The 12,203-nt window shown below is 45.5% G+C and overlaps 1 protein-coding gene across 2 annotated transcripts in view; it reads right to left on the bottom strand.

Moving 5' to 3' along the window:
* Positions 1-12,203, bottom strand: part of LMF1 (lipase maturation factor 1) — a 244,419-nt gene that overhangs the window by 65,894 nt on the left and 166,322 nt on the right. For both annotated transcript variants that reach the window (XM_018567617.1, XM_018567618.1), the window contains exon 6: positions 7,592-7,759. In XM_018567617.1, coding sequence (XP_018423119.1) covers positions 7,592-7,759 — 168 coding nt within the window. The remainder of the gene's footprint in view (positions 1-7,591; positions 7,760-12,203) is intronic.

Genomic DNA, 12,203 nt, shown 5'->3' with positions numbered 1-12,203 from the left:
AATCAATGGGGGTGTGCGGTAATCGCTGCCTGCATTGTGCAGGACCGCGCAAATCCTGAATCGCGGATGTCTGCACCGTGCCTTAGACAGGAGAGCTGCATTCACAGCCTTCCCGTCTCAGCTGTCACAGGAGAGCCAGCACAGTGCTGTGCTGGAACTCCTGTATTGGAAGTGACGGGTTCCATAAAGAGAACCTGTCACCCCCAAATGCTATCACACAGGGGGCTGTTATACCCTGTGTGATAGCAATAAAGTGGAAAAAAAAAAAGTTAAATATAATAAAATAAATAAGTATACAAATCAGAAGAAAATAATACAATAAAAAAAATTTAAAAAGTGATAAAAAAGTAAAAGAAAATTAAAGAAAAAATAAAATGTTTAAAATGTTTGAATATATGTATTTCCCTATTTAGCCTAAGGCGGTGATGCTGAATGTTTTTTTAAACCTGAGTGCCAAAACTAAAACACAATACCAAACTTATTTTCAGTGTTGGCACTTTGAGATAAATACATTGATTTAGCGTTGTAGTTTGGTCACTCGGCTTCAAAAACGTTCGCCATCACTGCTATAGGGTCTGGTGATGAATGGCTTGGCCCGTATTCACACCACATTTACCCAAGATCATCATAAGACACATTAGACAGATTGGCGAATTGGTGAAATTTGGTTGAAGGTTGGAATTGTCCACCCCTGCCTTAATGGCTATCTCCACCCACGGCATGATGGGATCTGTAGTTAAAGCACAGCTGGATGGGGTGGAATTGCCTGCCTGACATCGTTCTCCACCTCATCCGAAAAAAAAAACCCAAAAGAGTTAAAAAAACTTTTTTTTTTAAACTGTAAATAAAATATAGTGGAAAAAAAATATCCCACCGTCGGACCCGCCACCACGACTCCAATAACAATTATAAAAAGCGTCGTAAAACCGCGCATGAAATGTCAATGGAGATCTTCAAGCGCGTGTATTAAATGGCATATCAGCATTAAAGTTTACAGCTTCCTCTGCAGAACAGGAGTCTGTCCATAAAGGCAGCTGAATGCCCAGACTGTGTGTGTGAAAGAAGCGGGGTTTTGTTTAAGAGCCAGATTCCCCCCTGCGCTCCGCTGAGCGTCTCTCGTGCCGAGGCTCTCTCCCCGCCGTTAGGATAAATAAGTCCGTAATTGTGAACCGTCAATAAAATAGCAATTAACTCGTGGTTGGACCCACGTAATTACCAGGTTTTATAGGAGCTTTCTAAATCCTACTGGCTCCTTGGGCGCTGACACTGTGCAGGTAGCGTGCAGTGACTGTCAATGTCCACTAGGGGCCACCATTCTATGTCCAGGTCCCGTTGCTGCACCCTTACTATAATGTCTTATGCAGCAAGATGGGGGAATGAAGTCTGGTTTGGCTTTTAAATCTGAGCTCCGGGATAAGCAAATATCATCTAAATACAAGAGTCCTGTGTATTCTGCCTTCAGTCTTGGTGAGCTTTGTGTATGTCTTCCAGATCTGTGCAGTAATCCCGTGTGAGACTTGGAGCTTCCTGTAATAAAGACCGCTCACTGCTGCTCTATCTCCACGTGCAGGGTGACTGGTCTTGTCATAGCCCCCTCCTGTAATTAAGACCGCTCACTGCAGCTCTCTCTCCTTGTGCTGGGTGTCTGGTCTTGTCTCCGCCCCCCTCCTGTAATAAAGACTGCTCTCTCTCCTTGTGCAGGGTGACTGGTCTTGTCATAGCCCCCTCCTGTAATTAAGACCGCTCACTGCAGCTCTCTCTCCTTGTGCTGGGTGACTGGTCTTGTCTCCGCCCCCCTCTTGTAATAAAGGCTGCTCACCGCTACTCTCTCTCCTTGTGCAGAGTGACTGGTCTTGTCTCCGCTCCCTCCTGTAATAAAGACCGGTCACTGCTGCTCTCTCTCTCCTTGTGCAGGGTGACTGGTCTTGTCTCCGCCCCCTCCTGTAGTATCCTGTGATGGATGGGGCCTGCTGGGCCCCTCCAAAAGCTCTGCACAGCCTATATACAGCACAGTGATGATGTCACCATTACATCTACAAGGTAATATCCAACTTTGCCAAAGTGGAATATATTTAAATAGTTTTGGGCGCGGAGTTCCGCTTTAAGTGTTAATGATAGCTGCATGGGTCCATGTGCTCTACCTCTCTCCCCACTCCAGTACATAAATATCAATTTTGTAGCAATATCCACAATTATGTATATTGCAGCTCCCCAATCTATAGATGTGGCGGCTGCATTCGTTTTCTTTTTTCCTTTATTTTCACCTGGTGATCCTGCCAGTAACACACTTCCTGCCCCAGGGTGACAACACTCACTATAGTATCTATGGATGAGCATCGCGGTCACTCAAGGACATTGAGTGTGTTAGGACTACAGAACACATCTTCTCTCCTCTGCTGTAAAACGTATGATGGAGGTGCTATGTAGTCCTAATATACTTCCTGATAACATTGTCTGATAGATTGAAAGGGAGAACATAGGAAGCGTTCACAGTTAGGGTTTGCATACACTTCAAAAGGCATCCAGCTCATGCTTCTATCTCCATCGACCTCTGGATATATAGATTAAAGTGAACCTGTGCTTTGCCTATTTACAATAAAGCAACAGGTGCACTTTAAAGCCCCTTCCCCAGCAGCACATTCGTACCAACCTTTTACTGCCCACACCACCTTGCCCCCACCAGTCACCAGGAATGAAGCAAAGCACTGTGTAAGGTATGAGTGTCTGCAGTCACAGTGATGGATCCAGTAATGGAGCAAAGGAAAGGTAAGTATATACCAGGGAGGCGTCAATCACAGCAAACCTGTTGTCTCACCCTAAATGGGCAATGCGCGGGTTTCCATTATTATGTCCTTATTTAAATCCCTACCCATCACCCATTAGACTGAGGTTCCCTTTCCTGATAGTACAGGTAGCACAATGGAATTGCAGCGCCGGGATCTTTTGGCTTCACATGGAAGTTGCACGCTCATACTGTCTCTGAATGGATTTCTTTCAAATAACTGAAAACATACAAATAGGTGAAATGGCTTTGAAGTGAAGTAGCATCCAGCGTGTGGGCGCGATATCAGCGTATTAAGTGCAAAGTGCCCGGCACGATGTAGCTGAATGTCTGTCTCCTCCCTTTAAGAACAGAGGGAGACACAATTTTGTGATAGAACAGTGTGTAGGCAACACAGCTTCGTGAGGTGATCACTGCCACATGACGATCACCATCTGGAAAGTTTGGTGTTTGGCTCCTGGAACCGTCGCTGATAGTAACAGTCTGTACAAAGCAAGCATGCAATGCATGTGGATCAGTGGCGTCACAAGGGGGGTGTGGGGGTGCGGCCCGCACCCGGATGACACCATTGGAGGGGTGAGACCAAAATGACTGACAGTCGGTCATGGACTGAGAGCCCGACAGTTTCGAGAAGGAGGAGGGGACCCGGCGGCATACCTTATCTCGCCGGGTGACTGTCCCCTCCTCTCTCTGCTGGCGTCCATCACCAAGATGGCCGCTGGCAGGTATCAATAAGATTGCCGCGCATGAGTGGTGACGAAAATACCAACATTTTATGGGCAATAACCTCGACAGAAGACATACCAATATTACAGGAAGACCTGGATAAAATAGGGGGGTGGGCATCGGCACGGCAGATGAGGTTTAACATTGGAAAGTGTAAAGTTACGCATTCTGGAGTCAAAAAATACACAAGCGAGCTACTCATTACTGGGCGTCCCACTGGGGGAATCAGAGGTGGAAAAAGATTTGGGAGTCCTAGTGGAAGAATGGGGAAGAAAAGAAAAATAAGGAAGACAAAGAATACAAAGCCGGCAATGATCTAGAAGTATGTGTGTAGATTGTCATTACTAAACATTTCTAAAGGTGTGTTTGTTTTATTTTGAAGATAAGGGTAAAGTTCCTCTTTAATGCGCTATGGAGCTTGTTAGCGCTATACAAATAAAATAAACACATACAGTATTTCAAGGTCAGATCTACCAATTCTAATAATAAGCTTTTATCCTTCCTGATTGGCTGCTGCTCATCCATTGCTCATAACCAACCAATCCAGTGTCTGCTTTCATATTCTAACCTGTGTGTGAAAAACAACATCCGCGATCCCGGCAGCTGCACAACACCGCAACTGAAACAAAAATACAATCCCTTGAATTCATAGAGAGTGTCATAGATGCTCATTAGAAATCTGTTTCCCATCCATGCAACAAATGGCGCAATTTTTGACAAAATCGCGTAACTGTCTGTAAGGGCCCATTCACACCGGATCCGCTGTGTTGCAATCTGTTTTTCAGAAGGGACCCTGCGTGGCCCCGAAACGTTGGCTATATGACACATGTGACAATTTAATAAAAAGTGCTTTACTTCTTGCGCATATCATCGAGTGCTGGTGACTTCTATTATGGACTTTATCTGACACGGCGCCATCCGTGTTGTCACTTCAAGCGCCAACCTTCCATTAAGGTCTGTATGCTGCATGGAGTGCAGGTGATTTCGTATTACTGATTTCAATGGATGTTAACGAAAAGGGCACCAAACAATGAATGGGTGTCAATGGGGCTAGTGCACACAGCTACGTCCCCTTGCATGTGCATTCAAGGGACGTGCTGGGATCTGTAGTCCCACAGGAGCTGGAGACTGATTAATTGTCCATCTCCGCTGTTTACAACAATCTGCAAATCTAAAAAATTAAAAATGAAATAGGAGGTGATGAGAAAACGTTTCCACCTTCAGCCTGTAACGGCAGGAGGGTCTCTCCCCTCTCATGCAATGACGCAGCTCACTTCCTCGCAGTTTACAATGAGGCTACAGATGAAATCACGACAAGCATGTGAATATGCACTTTGTAACAGATATAGGTGTAAACCGCTTCATGTGTACATATGATATTTAACAGGACTTAGGCAGTTTTCACCCATAATTAAAGGGTAACGCCAGCCAAACAGAGTTTGCTTTACATACAGAGGTCCCATAGCTTACCATTCTGATGTGAATGCATATTACTTAAAGGAGAACTATGAGATGAGTAATTTCCACTCACCTCATAGTTCTAAGCCGACCTGTGACAATGAGACTGTCACAGGTCGGCTCAGTAGATCGGGAGGTGAGCGAACACATACCGGGTTCCCTCACCTCTCGATCCTGTCACGGCTCTCTGCCGTGACAGGGGAGGGGCTGGATTCCCCTCTCCCCGCTCCGATCCGCCAGCGCTGACTGGCGCAACGGACGGGGGAGGGGGCGGGTACAGCTGGCTCTGCCTCTAGATAGGCAGAGTCAGCTGTCACTCACGCAGCTGGGCGGATCCCGTCATCTACGTCGGGATCCGCTCCAGGTGCGGCGTCTCAGTATACCGCGAGCTGTGGCTCGTGGTATACTGAGCTTAGGGAAACGGGAGGACGCTATTTTGTGTCCTCCCGTTACCCTAAGGAGAACTATGGGGAAAAACACTGACCCCATAGTTCTCCTTTAAGCTACAGAGGTTCTTGTGATTACTCTACATCATATTTCAGTACAACTGCTGGAGTAAAAATTTTAAGAAATAATTCATACTATTGGTTAACATTGGGGGGAATGTACCAAAACTGGAGCAAACAGAATCTGGAGCAGTTGCCCATGGCAACCAATCAGCTTCTCTCTTCAGTTTACTCAGGTAAGATTTGAAAATGAGACAGAGAAGCTGATTGGCTGCAATGCATATCTGCTCCAGATTTCCCCTTACTGTTTTCATATCTGTCCCTCTAATCTCTGCTGCTCTAGGTACACTCTTTCTGCTGGCAGGAGCTGGCCCTTACAGGGGATCTTAACACTGGAGGCCAGTAGGATTGGCTCTCGATCATGTTATCACTGTGATTGGCTGTCACAGTGATCAGATGATCGGGAGCCTGTCCTACTGGCTACCGATGCTTACTAGATGAGTGAAAGCCTAGCGCTGATCGAGCACAACACAGGGACACTGGCCGTATGTATATATGTGGCAGCACGGCATAAGGTGCATCGGCGCTTACAGCCCCCCTGCAAAGTCCAAAGAATACCTGTTGATCCTGCCAGTGAAGTCCACCTGATCCAGATTCCTGTGATGGCATGGCAACAATGCTGCTCTGCTCATGAATTGAAAGCAAAGTTGCCGCTCTCATGTAGCCTGTGCCTGCTTGCACTACTGGGGGAGGAGAAGATGTTGCAGAGGGTGGGGCTATCAGAATTATCACTCCTTGTAGCTGGTCAATCAGCACCTGGCCATGCCTAGTCCCGCCCACTGCTTTCTGGATTGACAGCACTGCCTCTGTTGCTGAAACCCTCCCATCGTGAGCTGCAGTGTCTGGGAGGGGAAGCATGTGACACACAAATGAAGCATTTGCCTCACTCAGGGAAGTGCAAAGGAAGATTTTTGTTTACTTTAGGAGGCTTGTGCATCACAAATTAACTGGATGTGGGTCTTGGTTAGATTGTCACATTGGAGGCTAAAGTGTTATTTTAGGTCTATGAGGAGATGCTTCACTCCTATAGCAAGGGGTACAGTTGACTAAAATTTGACTTCAAACTCCATGCAAAAAAGCAAGGAACCAAGCACAATGAGATTTGTGGAGATACTCTGCACTCAATGTACTGTGTACCCAATGCCTCCAAATTACCATAGTTATACCATACATTACCATAGTTTAGGATGCAAGAAGTATTTTTTTGCATGTTACAATAAATTGGTTTGTGTAGGAATTACATATGCTGAAACTTTGGTGGAATGTCCCTTTAACACTGTAACTCGGTGCTGCTGCCCTGTCGCATTCCTTCTTATCTCCACCATACCACAGTTGTTTTTCTTCCCACTTGGTAAACATAACTAAGGCTTTCCCTAATGAGTGGAGGCAGCGGCTGTGGCCAGGAGGGATACAGAGAGCCAGTGTAAAAGCTGGGAGGGCCGCCCAGGGCCCACCGGCTGTATGGAAAGGGGACATCAGGTAGATTCCTTGCTGCATACCATCCATGTCATGCCTGGAACAACCAAGTCTTTGTATACCTGCCAGAGGCTCATGGTCAGAGGAAGCCGCTCTTTCCTATTGTTGTCATTCAGCTGCATATCTGTCATTTACAATGCGTACCCTCCAATCACATAACAATGAAAGAACAGAAGAAAAGGTGAGGCTGGCTAGAAATGGCCAATTATACAGGTATCATTTTTACATTAGACGTTCATTACCTGTTCTAAAGAGGCAAACAGTTAACATGCACAAGAATTACCCTTTTAATGCCCGAAACATTGGTTTTAGGATATAAATCTGAGTAAAATAGAATCTGGACTTTATATGTTCCTCCTTACACACCTTGTATAGTCAGAAAAAGGACTTCACTAATTCCTTGCTCATTTTTGCAGCTTGTTGTGTCACCTGCCTGCTCACTAGACAATGAATCCGTATATAACCAGGCAAAAGCATTTACAATGAACCATCAAATGGTGCTAAAACATGCCTGGCTGTGCCGTCCAGCAGTGGGGCCTGGATCCCAAGACTAACTAAACAGAGTTACAGATTTTTTGGCACGTGAACAAGATCATATACATGTATTTAGAAGTTTCATCACTAAGTACTTCTATTCTCTCACCTGGAAGAGGATCTGAAGTATCCCATGAATGGCGCACATACGTCTTCCCATGACAATGAAGAACGGCACTATCAGCTCAATGAAGTGGTTGACCAGGGTCTCAAACTGGTGGAACCACGCTGGGTTACGGTGCATGTAGTAGGCCAGAGGAGTGGGCACCGGTTGTGTCTGTAACAAAAACAATACAAGAGCATTAGAGGGGCCAACCTGTCCCAAATTGATCATCCAGTTTTGCGTAGATGACGGAGAATTAAGTCAACTGACATTCCTTTATAGCTAATTAGATAATAGAAATGAGAAAATAGGAACAATATGTCACTTATTAGACATGGCAAAATAGGAGAAATTCAAGAAAAAAATGGCATCTCGGTATCGCTAGCAGGGCTTCTGATATTTAGATATCTACACATTAGCTATGACCACCATAAAGTAGCCCCCATTAGACATGTCCACTTTGTTTTGTTCCGAATCAAAATTCTAACTAACTTTCCGAAATTTGGACACATCCGAATCTTCAAATCCCAATGTATCCAAATGTGTCGGAATCCGAACTTCCGTTTCTGAATTTCGGATCCCGTCCGAATGTCGTATAAAAACTAAACTGAATCGAGCATGTGACTTTTCTGGCCAATTACATGTGTTTTTCGGTTTGATGCATCCAAATGGGTCTGAACACGAATTTTCATTAAGGAAACATGGGAGTCATAGAGTATATGGCTCCCATGTTGCCGTAACGAAAATATGTGTTCAGTATATACATAAACTGATGCGCCTAGACCCGAATTCGGGATCCAAATTTCCGAATTGCATTTGGGAGCTCCCGAATGCCATGGGGTCTTTGAGCCTCAGCTTTAGTAATATATATATACAGTATATATTGCTCCCAGACCCGAATGGCACTCAGGATCTGAATTTCCGAATTGCATTCGGGAGCAATAGTATTAATATCTGTATATGGTTTTCTGTGGTATTCGCAACGAATATTCGTAAAGTTATCCGAAACGAACATAAATTCGTATTTCATCCGAATCTGAAACCCGGATCGAATTTCAGATCCAAATCCCGAAATATCCGAACCAAACCGAATTTTTCTGCAGCTTACTTGTCTAGCCCCCACTCTTCCTGTTGGGTTTTTAAAGCCTAACTCCACCTTCTGCTCGCCTCCCCATACCCCATGTTAATTTATTTTTTAGAAAAAACGCTACTCATCCTCTGCACCTTCCAGTGCTGCCTTTTGCTCCCTTCTCTGGTCATTGGTGCTCTTCTAGGTCAAAATGACACCCAGCATCATTCAAACACTTGTGGTGAACCCAAGGATGTCAAATGACACACCCCTGCGAGCAGCAACGTCACACAGTTTGGGCTCACACTACAATCATGCAAAGCACTGTGCTCACCTGTCACAATATCAACACTGTTCTGTGGAGCATCAAGCTTCACTGACATTGGAGAAGAAGGACCTTACTCGTCATGTGACCACCAGAAGACCCGGGAAATTAAGATATGTTTGCTGCAAGTTTTTTTTACACAATTTACTGCAGTGAGGAGTTTTCCCCTAAACTAGAGCCCGGCTTTATCAGCTAGGGACATGTCATCTCACCACTGATGTCCCCTAAGGTAATAAGAAACCACAGGGTGGGTACCCTCAGCAGCCCAGCGAGCCATTCTAAATCTGTTGTTTCACAGTATCATCAGCTACATCTGTTTCTACGACCGCTGAGCTTAAACAGGACTTAAAGTCGGGCTGCCGGGAAGGGGTTATGTAAGGCTGTGGGATTTAGGGCTGCAACTTCCAGGCTACTTTTAATTGAAGGAGACAAAACATCTTTAAATTATTTGTAGCGGATTCAGGCTGGAGTAATGGGAGAGCCGGAGAAAAAAAAAGTCATGTAAGAGACAAGCGCAGAGAGCCAGAGCTTCTCACAGGAAGACTGAGAATTCCTCGCACAGGAAAAACTATTGGACAGTGGTTTACCCAGATCAAACCAGGTACCGGCTCCATGGCTGGTATCCCAAGGACAGTTCTGGTTTTAAACATTTGTCCCTAGAAATCTAGGAGTTTTTTTGCTGTAAGCCAGATTGAACCTCTATCAAAAATGGAGAACGGGTCCACCCAAAAGTGATTGACGGGCAGGGCTTTGGCTTTACACAATATCTGGAGAATGCGGGTTGGTGGGACAAGTGGTTTGGCTGAAATGTTGGGTCTTCAGCCAGTCTTGGCCATGCCGGAGATACATCCGTCAAACTGCTGATGGTAATGAGGCTCCGATGGGGATTGAAGCTATTTAAGTTAAAATGTATTTATACAAGAAAACGTTTTTATATTCTGAAGCAATAAATAGGCTTCTGTGTATAAAATGTTCTGTTTATAAAGTATTGTGTGATGGGTTAACCACTTCAAGACCAGGTGTTTAGACCCCCTTCCTGGCCAGGCCATTTTTCAGTGTTCAGCGCTGCGATACTTTGACTGACGTTTATTCCGTCATGCAACGCTGTACTGAAATGAATTTTATACCATTTTTTGGGGACAGATAGGGCGTTATTTCGGTGGTATTTAATCACCACTGGGGTTTTTATTTTTTATTATAATTAGGAAAAATTACAGAAAATTTTGAAAAAAAAAAGTTTTTTTTACATTATGTTAGGAAACATTTATTATTAACCAGTTTTTTGGTAAAATATAAAAGTCGGGGTCACGTCGGGTAAATAGACACCAAACATGTCAAGCTTTAAAATTGCGCGCACCCGCGAAATTGCAGAAAACTACCATACCCAAAATTGGCCATAGGCGACACCTTAAAAGCTTTTACCGCTCATCAGTTTAGTGTTATCAGTGATTGATGGCGCTAGACTTATTGCTCTCACCCCGACGTTCGCGGCGATATGCAACATGTGCGGCGCAATCGTCTTTTTCGCACGTATGCGCCCCCGACGCATGTTTGCATGCGTGTATGTATGGGTGGGGACTTTAAAAAATTTTTTTGTTTTTTTAATTCTTTTTTTATGTGTAACTTTAAATTTGGGGGGGGGGAACTTAATTTTTTTTTTTCCTTTTTTTTTTTCCCACTAAACTTTATTGCTATCACATACGGGGGCTAATAAAACCCCCTTATGTGATAGCAAAATATGTGACAGGTCCTCTTTATGGAGACATCAGGGGTCTCCAAGACCCCTAATGTCACCTAGGACCCCCCAAAAGAAGCTGATGAAGCAGAGATCTGCTCCATCAGCTTCTTTGCAGCTTCTGAAGCTGGAGAGTGACACAAGAATGCGGAAGTGATGTATTATACAACACTTCCGCATTCTTGCAGAGGAGAGGGGACCGGAGAGAGCTCGTGTACCGAGCTCTCTCTGATCCCCTGTGACACAGCCGACATGCTGATCCCGGGCTCGCACCGGGGCACAGCGGAGCCCGGGATCAGCGGGACAACGGCAGGGGGGCGCCGCGGAGGGGGGGCGCCCCGATCGGCACCCCATACACGCGATCCGCCGGCTCTAAAGCCGGCGGATCGCTTGTATGGTATCAGGCATCGCTGCCTGTTTTTAAAAAACGGCAATTTCCCGCTCGCGCGCGCCGAGGGGCGCGCGCGAGGGGGCGTGTCTGAGCGGACGTCTAGAGACGCCCGCTCAGATCTAGAGAGCTCCGGGCCGGCCGTTTTTCTACTTCGGCCGGCCCGGAGGCAGTTAAAGTAGAACGAAAGCCCAAACTTTTCTTTTTAGCTTTGGATGAAGCAGGGGCTGTGATGTCATCGCGCATGCGCGGTCATCTAATTGACACCTGCCGGCGGCCATCTTAGTGACAGATGCCGGCAGAAAGAGGAGGGGACATTCACCCGGCGGGATGAAGTATACCGCCGGGTCCCCTCCTGTCTTCTGACACTGTTGGGCTCTCGGTCCATGACCGAGTGCCCGACTTTTTAGAGGGGGTGACACAAAAATGACTGTCAGTCATTTTGGTGTTGCTCCTCCAATGGTGTCACCTGGGTGTGGGCCGCACCCCCCTTGTGACGCCACTAGGATAAGGTAAGGGAGGGTTATAACCCGTCAGCTTCTTTTTGCCAAATAGGGAGATTTCACTTCACTTCCTGTCCAATAGTCACAATAAGAAGTGAGAGGAAATCCTTCCAAAGTAAGCAAAATCTCTGGTGGTCAGCAGGGTCACCAGAACTTACAGTATGTCCCCATTGGAAGATTTCCCATCTATCCCTGTTCTGATGACAACCCAAAATTTGGGGTTTTCTTTCACTTTTAGTGATAACAGTCAGTCACCAGGACAAATAGAGAGGGCGGATCCCTCTAAAGAGGACACAGCAACAAAAACCTGATAGAGTGGAGAGGGATCAGAACCCCTATCTAAGACAAAAAAAAAAAAGTTTGGCTTGAGCTGCACTTTAAAAAAAGACTTGCTTGGTAGATTTGACAACAGGGAGTTAATGATGTTCCCCACCCATTCTCCCAAGAAACCCATCTGCCTCTCCTAGTTAAATTCTATAGCCTCAAGTGACCGAAATATATACAGTATATATATATGAGGCACATGTGTGACAGCACCACAAGGAAACAGCTCACAACAGATGATGAGACATAAAGGGATCCTATAATGCTTCTGGGT

This window comes from Nanorana parkeri, unplaced genomic scaffold (genome assembly GCF_000935625.1).
Source record: "Nanorana parkeri isolate BGI_ZX_2015 unplaced genomic scaffold, ASM93562v1 scaffold1075, whole genome shotgun sequence".
NCBI lineage: Eukaryota > Metazoa > Chordata > Amphibia > Anura > Dicroglossidae > Nanorana > Nanorana parkeri.
Note: the sequence above shows the minus strand (reverse complement) of the source record. Positions and strands in the feature narration are given on the sequence as shown.